This window comes from Aquarana catesbeiana, linkage group LG03, assembly GCF_042186555.1.
Source record: "Aquarana catesbeiana isolate 2022-GZ linkage group LG03, ASM4218655v1, whole genome shotgun sequence".
Taxonomy (NCBI): domain Eukaryota; kingdom Metazoa; phylum Chordata; class Amphibia; order Anura; family Ranidae; genus Aquarana; species Aquarana catesbeiana.
The window spans coordinates 118,199,742-118,214,919 of NC_133326.1; the positions used below are offsets into that span (position 1 = coordinate 118,199,742).

At 41.1% G+C, this 15,178-nt stretch overlaps 2 protein-coding genes across 3 annotated transcripts in view; one reads left to right on the forward strand and one right to left on the reverse strand.

The window, feature by feature from the left end:
• The first annotated feature begins 930 nt into the window (after positions 1–930).
• Positions 931–14,410, forward strand: LOC141131602 (immunoglobulin superfamily containing leucine-rich repeat protein 2-like). Its single transcript, XM_073619071.1, has 2 exons — positions 931–1,082; positions 5,251–14,410. The coding sequence occupies exon 2, from the start codon at positions 5,413–5,415 to the stop codon at positions 6,517–6,519; it is 1,107 nt and encodes a 368-aa protein (XP_073475172.1). The 5' UTR covers positions 931–1,082; positions 5,251–5,412; the 3' UTR covers positions 6,520–14,410.
• The window catches only part of STRA6 (signaling receptor and transporter of retinol STRA6), a 99,972-nt gene continuing 95,532 nt past the window's right edge, over positions 10,739–15,178 (reverse strand). For both annotated transcript variants that reach the window (XM_073619069.1, XM_073619070.1), the window contains one exon: positions 10,739–11,141. In XM_073619069.1, the coding sequence (XP_073475170.1) occupies positions 10,978–11,141 (164 nt within the window). In that variant the 3' untranslated portion in view covers positions 10,739–10,977. The remainder of the gene's footprint in view (positions 11,142–15,178) is intronic.

Consider the following 15,178-nt stretch of genomic DNA (forward strand, 5'->3'; position numbering starts at 1 on the left):
GAACACTTGCAGAATTGAGCAATAGTGAATCGTGGGGAAATGTATTATATGTTTATTATATTATTATTTTTTTTAATTATTTATATTTATTTATTATATTATAATTTATGTTTTTATGTTTCAAACTTCATCATACCCGGGATATCTACTAGACTCTTGTTTGGACAGATTAAAGTGTGTAATTGTTAAGAATTACAGGCCTACAATATAAAACGCCAAATTTCCATGCAAAATAATTGTACCGCTTTCAGCACCTAAAATCCTAAATAATCATACCGCCAGGGAGGTTAACAACACAAAATAACAAAATTAAATCCTAACATAGCCTTATAGACACTTACACCACCAAGTTACCAATTGCCGAAAATCCAATCACATATTGAGCTGAAAGAAGAGATCTTCAGATGTCACCTTGGATGATTATGTTTGTGTGGCTCCATGGAGATTTATGTGCGAACCGTAGGAGGACCCCTCCTGTAATATGAGGTCAATATGAGCTGGTTAAGCAAGCATTTCTGCTTTTGGTGGTGTCACTGAGGATCATATTTTTTACTGGGGATGGTGATGACTTTCAGTCAAGGACCTACTAATTCATCACGTGGATTTTATTTTATTTTGTCTTATTTCATTTTTTTATATTTATTTGATTCATTATGGACACGAATCATAGTAAGCACAACTCAGTAAAGATTGTAAAATGCTCTTGTCTATGCTTTCAGGGCACAGCTAAATAATGCATACAAAAATCAGCAAGCACGTTGACCCTTCTTATGGCATGCGTATTATGGTTATAGTACATGCACCATATTGCCGCGCCACTTGCAGGGTCAAACCTCTTGTCTTGTGCATTAAAGGCAATTTCTCACAATACCTCCATTCGATTGCCTCATTCTGTTTTACAAATCCTGACACATAGCAGACGGTGAAGGAGGAACAGATTATGAGAATCCTGACTCTGGCTGGGATGGAGTTTGGCTCCTTATACTGTTTTGGGGTTGTGTCCAGCCTGGGAAGGAGGAGAAAAAGAGGGAATGTGTTTATTTAATTCATCCGGTTACCAGAGAAGAAAAGGGGACAATCAGGTAAGGAAAGCACACTATATTAATCTGGGAAAAAGGCATTTGTGAAAGATGAAAAGGAACATCAGAGAAGTCCAGGAAACTGACTGAAAGGGGCAATAGAGATATCTGGTTACATAAATAGGAGCTGATGTCACGGAGATGATCACAGAACATGTCCCAAAAAAGCACTGAGGAGGGTAAAACTAAGCGTTTGTAGAATACAATGAACATATTAACCTATAATTATGCTGAAAAAGTCAAAAAAACAAGTCATAGACGGGTCACTGCTACAACAGTGGAAAGGAACGTTTTCACATGTTATGCATGCAGAACATTTGGCTTAGTCATGTGAGAGGAAAGTGTGTGAACAGGGCCTGGCAGAAATCCTACAGCTCCGTTTCCAGACAGAGACAGAATGGAGGGAGGGTGATATCAAACAACACAAGAAGATTACAGAGACTGATAGAGAGATAGGGAGAGAATGTATTATAAAGTCCAGAATAAAAGGCAGATGTGATGCCTTACATGTCATCAGACTGGAATTCCAAATAATAAAATCCTTCCTTCACGGTGTATGTCAGGGAAAATTCCGAAAAATAAATAAAACGTATTCAGAAAGTCTGCAATACATGCACATTTCCCAGGTTGTATCCTATTAAAGATGCGATAAGTACAGAAAGATACCTACTGATCTGCTAGAAATCCAGTATATTTCTCACTTGTTTGGGACAACACACACGGTGGGATTGATTTACTAAAACTGGAGAGTGCAAAGTCTGGTGCAGCTCCACATGGAAACCAATCAGCTTCAAGTTTTTTGTCAAAGCTTAAAAAGTGTTTGTTAACCCCCAAAAAATGAATAATTCAAATCCTGGTCCCTTAAACAGCACAGTGCTTGTACTGTGCTTGTACTGTGTAATCTGCCCCCCTCTAAACTGTAAAGAAAAACATCCCTGAACCTGCCACTTCCTATATCCTCTATCTGTACTGACCACGAAAATCAGGGCTGCTGAGCCCTGACCACCGTGGTCAGAGTGCGTCCCACTGTCATACGCAGCTGTCCTCTCTGCTCTCCTCTCTCCCCCTCACCCCATCCTCCTTGCCTGTCAGCTCCCTCTCAGTGTCTCTGTCACCCCCCCCCCCCCACTGCCGCTATTATTAACCGCTTCAGCTCCGGAAGATTTTACCCCCTTCCTGATCAGAGCACTTTTTACGATTCGGCACTGCGTCGTTTTAACTGACAATTGTGCGGTCGTGCAACGTGGCTCTCAAACAAAATTGACATCCTTTTTTTCCCACAAATAGAGCTTTCTTTTGGTGGTATTTGATCACCTCTGCGATTTTTATTTTTTGCGCTATAAACAAAATAAAAGCGACAATTTTGAAAAAAACACATTATTTTTTACATTTTGCTATAATAAATATCCCCCAAAAATATATAAAAAAACATTTTTTTTCCTCAGTTTAGGCCGATTATATTCTTCTTCTACATATTTTTGGTAAAAAAATATCGCAATAAGCGTTTATTGATTGGTTTGCTCAAAAGTTATAGCGTTTACAAAATATGGGATAGTTTTATGGCATTTTTATCAATATTTTTTTTTTTTACTAGTAATGGCGGCGATCAGCGATTTTTATTGTGACTGCGACGTTATGGCGGACATATCGAACATTTTTGACACATTTTTGGGATCATTGTCATTTATACAGCGATCAGTGCGATTAAAAATGCACTGATTGCTGTGTAAATGACACTGGCAGTGAAGGGGTTAACCACTAGGGGGCGGGGAGGGGTTAAGTATGTCCTAGGGGAGTGTTTCTAACTGTAGGGGGGATGGGCTGTGTGTGTCACTATGCTGATCATAGCTCCCAATGACAGGGAGCTGTGATCAGTGACACTTGTCACTAGGCAGAACGGGGAGATGCTGGGAGATGCGGGGAGATGCTGTTTACATTAGCATCTCCCTGTTCGTCCTCTCCGTGAGGCAATCGCGGGTATCCCCGCGGCAATCGAGTCCGCGGGAGCCGCGACCCGACTCATGGAGCTCCCGGCCGGCGCATGCGCGCGCCGCCGGTGGTGCGCACGCAATGGCATGGCAGGGAATTCAAATGGACATACCTGTAAGTCCATTTGCCCAGCCGTGCCATTCTGCCGACATACATCGGCGTGAAGTGGTTAAAAATAAAAAAAGTGGTTAAAAATAAAAAAATCTACAATGTTCACTGTCAGCCCCTTTTTAGAGCCTGGCAAACCAGACTATGTAAGTCATTTCTAAAAATGAGCGTTGTAAATACCTATTTAGAGCTATCTTCAGGCCCGTCACGTGACTCGCGGCCACTTTACAGATCCGAGACAGGGCTTCTGCGGGAGGCCACGTGATCTCCCTGGCTGATGTCAGAGTGAGATCTCGGCCCCTCCCGCAGAAGCCATGTATCGGAGCTGTAAAGCGGCCGCGAGTCACGTGACGGGTCTGAAGATCTAAATAGGTATTTACAATGCTCGTTTTTAGAAATGACTTACATAATGTGGTATGCCAGGCTCTAATAGAGGGGCTGGCAGTGAATTGGAATTTAGACTTAACAAACACTTTAATTGAACAAGCTGAAGTTAGAAGCTGATTGGCTACCATACACAGCTGCACCAGAGTTTGCACTCTCCAGTTTTAGTAAATCAACCCCAGTGACTCTGGTGCACTGAACTCCAAACCAAAACTGTCAGTTCTGCTGGCTTTACTACAGAGCTCCACTCCTTTTTATCCCATATCAAAAACGTACGTTAATTTCTATCTAGCAAAACAGCAATGCTGTCTTGACTCTTGACAGTCTGCCTGTGCACTGTGTGTAAAAGGTCGTACACACGATGAGAATATTGGACGAATGATCGTACGTTTTTTTTTTTTTTTGCATGCTAGTCTCTATATCGAAAATGAAATTATCATCCGATCGATTGGAAGGCAGTATTTTTCTGACAATTTTCTGATCGTGTGTACTAGGCTTAAAGGGTAACTCCACTTTCATGGGGAAAAAAACAGAAACTAAAGAAAAAATAATATAGCGTATACAATTGTGACACAAGTCATATTGTAATTGAATGTTATTAAAAAAGACCTTTTCTTTTCAATCTGCAGGTCTCTAATTTTCTGAAAATGAAATACAATATCTGGAAGTGTTCTGTACACAGAATGTGTACAGAACGTCCCCCAAAAACATAAATTTTTGTTTGTGTGATCGGCTCACCAGTTTTCCCAGAAGTCTGCACTAAGATACAAGTCAGAATTAGGCATCCGCTGCAACAAAAATCTCATTTTTGATGAAATACTCCCAATAGGAAATAATGTCTAAAGGGATGCAGACCCTGCAATTTTCCTCATTAGTGCCCTGCAGGTGCACAACTGACTGATAATTATAAAACCACTCCCATAAGACTCCTTTCACACTGAGACGCTTTTCAGGCATTTTAGCGCTAAAAATAGTGCCTGTAAAGCACCTGAAAAGCGCCTCTCATGCCTCCCCAGTGTGAAAGCCTGAGTGCTTTCACACTGGGGCAGTGCGCTTGCGGGACGGGGAAAAAAGTCCTGCAAGCAGCATCTTTGGGGCTGTTTGGGAGGGAGTGGTGTATACACTGCTCCCAAAACGCCCTGCCCATTGAAATGAATAGGCAGCGCTGCCAAAACGCCTGCAAATCGCCTCGGCAGCTCCGCAACATGGACGCTTTTAACCCTTTCTTTTGGCCTCTAGCGGGGGTTAAAAGCTAATGCACCCCCGCCCCAGTGTGAAAGTAGCCTTAGACTCACTTTCCCACATTGATACAGACAAACACACAGGGATTTCTTCAGAATAACAAAAGGTAGGAATCTGCAACAAAGTTTGTTAAAATCCATGTAATGTACATAGATCGCCCAGAGGGGAATGTTTTTTTTCTCAACAAAAGTGGAGTTATGCTTTAAGGAAAGAGCTCTTGGAAAATGTAGTTCTGGGATGGGTGGTGCCATAATTTGTGGAAATTGAGCTCCCAGAAGCTGCCCTTGCACAAATTTAACAAGTCTAATGGTGATGGCACATGGAGAAATAACATTTCTTATTACAGAAACAAGGTAAAAAAAATAATGCTGGGATCTGCTCTAGAGGGGGAGGGGAGGTTTGGTAACGCCTACACATACTCTTTACTAACAATGATCTCCCCACACAGGTATGACAAAGGCAAAAAGGTAATGCTAAGTTACCTTGTCTGTCCTCCTTAAGCATCATAAAAAGCTCACCACAGCTGTTGGAATGTAATTATCATTAAAAAAATTATCATCATCGTTTTTCTCTCTGCATTATCCCATTCCATTTCTGGTTCTTATGCATCATGGATATCTACATCCAGTTATTTGGCATTATTGGTTATCTGTTCCTGGTTCCAAGCACATGTTGCCCAGAGACCTGCTGGTGCACTAACGCTACCCAACCCACTGTTGATTGCTCCTACCGTAAACTAATAAATGTACCAACAGGTCTTCCTTTTGACCTTAGACATCTTAGCCTCTCTGTCAACGACATAAGTGACCTCAATTCCGCCTCCTTTGCCAATATTTTAAAAGTGAAATTTCTGTGGATAGCTTATAACAAAATCACCACTATACAGCCTGGCACATTTCAAAATCTGACAAACCTGACGAATCTGGACTTGAGTCATAACCAACTCCTGGACTTCCCATGGCAAGATCTATCAGCCCTCAAAGATCTTCAGCTTCTAAACCTCAACAACAACAAACTAGCTACAGTCCTATCAGGAGCATTCAAAAACTCCAGAAGTTTAAGATCCCTACAGCTCAGTAACAATCATTTATTTTCTCTGCCTGAAGGAGTTTTTGATCCATTGACAACTCTGTCACACCTTCAGCTACATCATAACGACTTCCACTGCTCATGTTCTTTGTCATGGCTAATGGATTGGATTAAAAAAGTTCAAGCTACTATTGATAGAAGAGGTGATATCAACTGTCTAAGTCCTAGTGAGCTAAAGGGAGTTTCATTGGAAAAGGTGCCTGATCTTCTAAAGTGCAGAAAGCCTATTGAAGTTATAAGTGATGACCCTGAACTGGGCAATACTTTGCTGCTTTGCAAAGAGGTTGGAGTTCCATATATGATGATCCACAAAAAAGACAAAACACAAGAAAGCTTTGGGGTAGCCATTAAAAGATTTGCCAATGGAAGTGTTATATTAAGCCCTGAGAAACAAGGCATTACCTACTTATGTCATGTGTCCAATCAAACTGTAAAAACTGGGGACATTTCTGTATCTCTTTTTCATGACAAAATCTCAGGATGGCCTAATGAGCCAGGGGAGAAGTTACTACTCTTTATGGTGTCTGGAAGAGTAGGGTCACTGGTGAATGAAGCTTCACATGTAGTGACAATTTGCAGGATACCTTGGCATATGTTACTTTTGCTGTTGTCGTACATCATTCCATGAATACACGGTAATATGTATTTCTAAACATTGTCTTCACAGCGATCTGAATCTCATATATCACAGAGAAAATCGTATTCAAGATCATATGCAAGCAAAGTACTGTATAAACTTGTGTCTTCCTCACATGTGGCATATACTAAGGGAAATGCACGTAGAGACTTAGAAAGCTACCATCATTGACCATTCCTAAAAATACTAGTTCTCTGGTTTTCATGATGATTTAAACACTCTTCAGTGTTTTCTAAGTCACCGACCTGGAGTCATATACAGGTTAGGAGCTTTGACTAAAGCTGGGCGTACACTGACAGATTTATTTTTCTCGTTCAGCCTGTAGGCTGAAAGAAAATATCCAACTTCCTTCTCTATCCAGGAAAATAGCGAGGATGAAAGAATCTTCCCTGCCAAGCTATTGTATTTTAACAACTGGCACTGGTGGCTGTTAGAATAACCGAACGTCTGTTCGGTTGACAATTTTCTACCCGGCTCCTTTGATTTTTGGATCAAAGGACTTTGAGCAGGGGAAAGTTATCAGGGTAACCCATGAAAAAAAATTTCAGCCATTTTATTAGGAACTGGAGGAATATTGCAGAGTGTATGGCAAGCTTAACTACTTCCCGCCAACCCACAGTTCCTTTACTGCAGGTGGGTGGCACAGGCAGGCTGGATCATGTACATGTACAGTACTGGATAGCAAAAAATGGTCTGGTCATGAAGGGGCTAAAACCTTTTGGAGGTCAAGTGAGTAAAGCATTTGTTACCCAAAACTTCATATTCCTGATATGTGCCTGCAGTACCATGTACCTGTATGAGAAAGTATCCTGCTCTCTTTGCATTGTGTGTAATAACTGGTGTTCCTGCCAGTCCCTCTGCTTTACTATTAAAAACTGACCACACTAAACAGTTCTCTAGTTATGCTGGGAACTCAGTATACTCACCTCCAATGATCAGACTTGCCCTGACACCCCCCCCCACGGCATAGCCATTTACTGGGAAGATCAGTGTGCTGCTGTTTCTCCTCCCCACCTCCCCAGCTCTTATGCAGCTGAGAACAGAGGAAATGTGATCACTTATAAAAAAAGAGGAAAAACAAGGTACAGTATTTATAATGTATTTTTTATATCTATAAAAAAAGTTTTGCCTTTCATTTCTATTTTAACCACTTCCCGACCAGCCGCCACAGTTTTACTGCGGCAGAATGGCACGGGTGGGCGAAATGACGTAGCTATACATTGGCTCCTTTAAGCGGGATAGCAAGCGCACATGCACCGCCGGAGGGTGGTGCCGATGCTCGTGGCCGGCGGTCGCGAGGGACGTGTGTGTATAAACACACAAATCCCTGTTCTGTAAGCCGAGGAGAGGCAGATCGTGAGTTCCTAATAGCTAGGAACCACGATCTGTCATCTCCTATAGTCAGTCCCCCCCCCACAGTTAGAACACACAATCAGGGAACACAGATAACCCTTTGATCGCCCCCTAGTGTTAACCCATTCCCTACCAGTGACATTTACACAGTAATCAGTGCATTTTTATAGCACTGATTGCTGTATAATTGTCAGTGGTTTAAAAAATGTGTCAAAAGTGTCCGATGTGTCCGCCATAATGTCTCAGTCCCGATAAAAATCGCAGATCGCCACCATTACTAGTAAAAAAAAAATGATAAATGCCATAAATCTATCCCCTATTTTGTAGACGCTATAACTTTTGCGCAAACCAATCTATATATGCTTATTGCGATTTTTATTACCAAAAAATATGTAGAAGAATACACATCGGCCTAAACTGAGGAAAAAATTTGCTTTTTTTTTTTTTAACACTGGGGATATTTATTATAGCAAACAGTAAAAAATATTGTGTTTTTAAAAAAAAAAAAACCTCAAAAAACTATTTGTCGCTTTTTTTGTTTATAGCACAAAAAATAAAAACAGCAGAGATGATCAAATCCCACCAAAAGAAAGCTCTATTTGTGGGAACAAAAGGACGTCGATTTAGTTTGGGTGCAGCGTCGCACGACCGCGCAATTGTCAGTTAAAGCGACGCAGTACCGAATCGCAAAAAATGGCCTGGTCATTGAGCAGCCAAATCTTCCGGGGCTGAAGTGGTTAAACGGAATGGATTGTTTTACAGGGTGATCGTTTACAATCACTTTAAGTCATGCATGTAAAGCCCCATATACACTATCAGATTTTCTGTTGATTTTTTCCTTCAGATTTACCAAAACCATATAATAACAGGTCAAACCCTAGGAGTTTCAATTTGTATGCAATCAGGCAGGCCCTTGCACTACATGGTTTTGGTAAATCTGAAGACAAAAATCAGCAGAAAATCTGATAGTGTGTATGGGGCTTAAGTGTTCATTAAAAATAATTAAAAGCAATAGTGTAAGTACTGTACTTGAAATCGACCTAATATAAGCCTCTAGTAATTCTCTGTACAGCAGAGCTGGAGAGAGAGAAGCAGTACAGGGAGCCAATCAGCTGTGCTGCAATGCTCATGTGCTAACAAAGAACATGCTACTACAGGGGGTCCCCGGGTTACGAACAGGATAGGGACTGTAGGTTTGTTCTTAAGTCGAATTTGTTTGTAAGTCGGAACAGTACCTTTTTTAAGTGCAAATCTAGTCTCAGAGACAGGATGTAAACCCAAATCAACAGAGAAAGGCAACCGGATGGCTGGGGTGGCATGGTTAGTTCAAATATGTTTTGTTTCTTTTATTTTTTTACTTTTTAATCACTTTTTTTTATTTGTATTTATTTGTAGCTTGTCGTTTACTTTTTTTTATTTTTGTATAATTTTCTTATTTTTAATATTATTTTTCTTATTCTTTACATTTTTTAATTTTTTTTTTTATTTTATTAATTTAATTATTACTGTATTTCTTATTTTTATTTTTTTTATCAATTTTTTTTTCACTTAACTTTATTGCTATCACACAGGAGGAAACAATTCCCTGTGTGATAGCAATTGGAGGTGACAGGTTCTCTTTATTGACCCTGTCACTTCCAAAACAGGAGTCCAGGATCGCAGCTGAGCACAGCTCTCCCCTCTCACTATTTTCATGGCAGCAGCAACAGGAGACTGCAGAGAGGTACACTGTATGGCACAGCAGGGAGATGGATGGTGAAAGCAGCCATCAGAGGCCAGGCAGGCCGGCCGGCCGGGCGGCCGGCCGCGGTGCACCATCGCGGGGCAGCGGCGTAGGAAAGACCGGGGATCGTGGAGGCTTCGTAGGCCGCACAAGGCCTCGGCCACGACGGGCAGTTTCAGCGGCCTGGCAAGCCACCGGACCATACCAGGCCTGTGGATGGGCAGGCAGGAGGACGAAGGGGACCCGCAGCCAAGACAGGAACGGAGGAAAGGCTCAGGAGAGGAAGATTCGGCCAGCAGTGACGTCATTCGGGCCCCGTTCGTAAGTAGGGGTCGTTCGTAAGTCGGATGTTCGTAAGTCGGGGACCCCCTGTAGGGGAAGAGAGAGGAAATGAAAGAGGGAGGAGCTCATCAGTCTGTTGCTTCTCCTAAATAATTGATCAATCACAAATACAGTAAAATACCCAGTTGTATTACTTGACAGCAGTAGAGAAAATCTATCTCTCCAAGCTATGACTATGCTGTCTGGCAGGACTGTGTAAGTCTTATACCGTGTACACACGAGTGGACTTGCCAACGGGCTAAACTCCTTCGGTATTTCCGACAGAAAGATTTAGAACATGTTCTATATCTGAGTCCGTCGGAAATGCCGACAGAAAAAATCCATTGGGGCATACACACGGTCGGAATGTCCGATGTCCGACCAAAAGCTCCCATCGGACTTTTTCTGTCGGGAAGTCCGGCCGTGTGTACGCAGCATTAGAAATGAATGAACAGAATCACAAATCCCTTGGCAGGTAAAACAGTTGTCATATATAAATGTATTTGTGTGTTTGTTTTTTGTTTTTGTTTTTTTGCCTGGAATTCAGCTTTTACCCTGACTTTCCCAATCTTTATCCTTGTTCCAGGCCAGTGAGTCAGAAAATTTTGAAGCCAAATGCTAGCAGACAATTAGAAGTTTTTAGGAGACCAGAAATGGCAACCTTTACATTGCTCTTAGTGCAGTTTTCCTTTAATCACATTATCTATGTAACCATAAAATGATAGAATTATTCTACATATGGAAGAAATGTAAATGGTATATACTGTATATGTGAATACTGAATTGTATGTAATAAGTGAGATAACAAAAGTCTGAGATGTTAAGTTTTTATAAAGGAAACACATTTAAAACTATTCACAACATACACATACAGCAGATTTATTTGAAAAGAACAACCTAAGGAGACAAATACTTTATTAAAACTACAAAATCACAGGGCCACCATTCCCCTAAAAAAACCCACCCTGCCCAGCAGAGCATCTAGGGGATAGGAGGATAGGGAGGTGGGAGGTAGACTATGTCACTGGAATGTCCCTGGTTTATGCCAGGTGCTATGTAGGACGCATGGGAGATCCTCCATTGATGCTTTTGGATCCTCGGTGGCACAGCAGAGATGGATTGTGAATGAGCGTATATGCTAGACCCCAGCGGGCCCGAGCAAGTTGAGAGCGTGCACCCTTCATCATTCGGCCATCTGCAGGCATCAGATGAATTACTATAAAGGAGAAATAAAGAAAGAAAACAGGTACAGAGTTAGATGTAGATGTTTATACAATGATGCAGGTTTATCCTACTAGCAGAATGGAGTCAGATGATATAGACATTATGGGCATTTCATTGGTCTTATATACCAAAGCGGAAGACATTAATGTTCTATAACAGACTGTGCTGACCTGCAATATTCAGATTAAAGCTTTCATTCTCCAAATATAAATTTCCACTACGAATGGATTAGATTGGGTGATGTGAGGTATCACTGACTAAGTCTGATAGTTCAATAATTTAAATAGAATTTCAGCCTAAACCTAATTAGTCTTAACATTTTTCCCACCCCCACCTAACACCTATGCTGGCTAACCTGTGTAAAAAAAAGATGTATATACTTACAATTTTCAGCCTGGTGCATTTACGTCATCCTCTGTGTCAGCCAGTGGCGGCTGCACTGTAGAGGAGACAACGCTCAACAACGGCTGGGAATTCCAAGAGAGATGACATCGCCCATATGTTCCCATGTTCCAGCCATTGTTGACGCTCCCTCCTCTCCCTTGCAGCTGCCGCTGGCTGACACAGGGTAGCCAGATCACATGACTGGACCAAGCAAGCTGAAAATAGGTAAGTATATGCATCTTTTTTACTCAGGTTAGCCAGCATAGGTGTTAGGAGGGGGTGGGAAAAATGTTAAGGCTAGTTAGGTTCGGGCTGGAATTCTACTTTAAGGGCCAGGTGATAAAAGTATAAATCCTTTATATGTTAATCAAGTATGCAAGCAAAATGTTATCTACATGCCTTTATTATCCAAATAATATTCAGACAGATACAAAAAAAAATTTTTTTAGAGGCAAAATTTCTGTAGGATGAGACAGTCAGAGCTACTGCCCATTGTTGTCATTCAATACTTTGAACATGCTTATAGAAGGAGAGGGATGACCTCATGAGTATGCTGCTCCTCATTGCCCAATCCCAGGCTGGGGCACATTGATGACCAAGCTGTATTGTTGCACAGCAGCTGAGAAGAAAATAGGTCATTATTCTAGCTGTGGTATGGGGTGGCTGGATCACAAGACTGGCTTTAAGCTGATAAGCAAATATTGTCTAAAACAAGAGGCATGTGTATTCTTATTTGAATCTTGGTATCCTTTGTGTATTTCTTCCACATCTGTGCAGTAATATAGTATGAAATGTTGTCTCTGTGCAGAAGCTTGCAAAATTTGCAAAAATTACCTCTTATTGCTGCTCTCTCCCTGTGAAGAATGACTGGTCTAGTATCCATCCCCTCTCCTGTAGTTTTCTGCAGGCAGTAGTTCCCCTTGCGGCAGCTTGTTAAGCCCATTCTTGCTGAAGCCTACAGTTTAATTTTCAGTGATGGCTGGTCTGAGACCCCTGTAACCATCCCTTCGGTTTGCCACTTTTTCAGGTTTCTCACTCACCCTGGCCCTAAGACCATATTAGGTAACAATTGTTCACTTACCTGTAAGAGGCCTCTCTGTCTACCATGATTCCAGGTCTAGTCTGCAGGGGGTCCTACTGAAAACCTGAGGTGCAGAGACATGGGGGCCCAGATTGCCAGGCATGTGTACCCAGGAGAACCTTTCCTACCATCTCCAAGCAAGTGGACCCTCCTGCACTAAGCCACCACTCATTCCCAACCAGAACTGATTTTAATACGAAGGTTCGTCAAAAAGTTTCCACACTTTTTTTATTTTATTATTATATTATTTATTAAGAATTTCAAAAACAAAGTACATCTCTTTTCTACATATTCACCTTCCTTTGCGATGCATTTTTCCCAGCATCGTACCAACTTTTTATTTGCCATCAGCAAAACATGTTTTTGGTTGAGCGCATAGCCACTGATGCACTTCAGCATTCACATCATCATTACATGAAAATCTTCCTCCCCTTACAGCTTCTTTGAGCGGTACAAAGAAGTGGAAACCAGATGGCACTAAATCTTTAACTATAGGCTAAACTTGAAACTATAAGCTGGGTGTACCATAACCTTCCACTCATAAATTACTCTATGAGAGAGAACTTTATCCCCATACTGATACACATTTGGAGATGAATTTGTGTTCTTGGCACACCTATGACAGAACGCTGTTCCTCTTTGGTGTGACTTATAAGTTTCGCAGCCATCTTCACCACAGCATAACAACTCTTATACTGAACTGCAAGGTCAGCCAGCTTGCCAGACAGACTAGTCACATGACACTTTCAAACACCACTACTTACTACTCCTCCCGCCCTCACAGGTTCCAGTGAAAATATAATAGTGCAGAAACTTTTTGAAGACCCCTCGTATTTTTACTTCCCCAGGTATAGGCTATTTTGCACATGTAGCCTAAGTAAAACAGGAAGTCCCGTTTTCATTCTTCCATGGTGTTTACTAAACTTCTTAGCGACAACAAACCTTTTATTTTACAGGCCTAAAAGATATGGTAAGTAAATCCAAAGTTATAATAATAGCACAAAAACACTCCTAAAAAAAATGTCAGTACATTAATCTTTGCGGTGCTGGCAATGCAAAAAGGGGAAAAGTGGCAGTACTCACATACAACAGTTCTCATAAGATACAGGTGACCATAGTCACATCACTGCTGTTTCCATTCTATCCTGTCCTAGGGGGTCTCACTCTCCAATGCTTTCCTGAGGGGAAAGGGTATTTGAACTTCCCTCTTCCTAGGACCCCTTGACTCTTTTCACCAGGTAATTTTATCTCCTACTAAGGGGGCACAGTTGAAAGACATATAGGCTACCTAGCAACCCCTGGGCTAGCCATAAAATGAACCTGTCATAATTGCACGAGAACAAAACTAGGACGAACAGTGACAGAAACTACAGACATCCTCCTAGATGTATAGAATACGGTTCCAACACCCTGTTACATGCTTCTAGTGTGTGGACCTGCTGGGTCCCTCCAAAAGCTCTGTTCAGGCTAGGTGCAGCAAAAAAGCATGTATACTGATTTCTTCTTTACAGGGCTAGATAGGTTAGTGTTAGATCATGAATGTCTGTAGATACAGGGATTTTAGTGTTAGGGTGGACTTACACTTTAAGTAATATCTCTGTTTGTAAAGGCATTTGGTGCCCACAAAGTGGATTTATATCCTGTGTATTTAGCTGTTTTCCTGGAGTTCAGCTTTAGATTTCAGAGACAGCAACAGTATAGGACTTATTCATTATGCATTACATTTGCATTTTACATACACTTTATTGTGTAATGAACTCAAATAAATGTTGCAGTCATTAACAAAGTTGTGTCCATGTGTATAATGTGATTCTGTGCTTCATACAAAATGCATATTAACATTTTTACATACAACAAAACACATAAAAGTTATTTAAATGCATTCATAATAACACTCAGGAAATGCATGTAAATGTACGTCACCCCAATTGATAACCTGAAAATTTGTATTACTTCCTCCTTCAATTTGCCTTTACATGATATTACTAATCATGTAAATTATTGCGTGCTCCATATCTAGCTGAGATGGCAGAGAAAATATTAAATAGAGTTTCTCTTTGGTACATAGAGTGAGTGTTTTATAAATGGTCCATCAGTTTTCTGTATCAGATTATGGAGCATAATGTCAGCACTGAGTAATAGGACCATAGCACTGATTCTATTTATACTCTAACAATAAATCATATTGTAGAGCATTTTGTATAATATGATGTGGCAAGGACGACATGGTGTCTTAAAGTAGAACTATAGGCAAAACTTTTTTTTCATTTTGGATAGAGCAAGGGAGGGTTATAACTCCTGCCAAATTTTTTCTCACCATCTGTGTCCCATTGCAGAGATTTCCCTTCACTTCCTGTCCCATAGCCAAACAGGAAATGAGAGGAAATCCCTGTAAATCAAGGACATTTCTTGGGGACCCCCAGATCACCAGAACTAGTGTACCCATTTGAAGATTTCCTCTCTATTACTTTTCTGGGGACAACCCAACATTTGGGTCATATCTTTTACGTTCACTTTCAATGATAATGGTAAGCAAGACCAATGGAGAGGGTGCATCTCCTTAA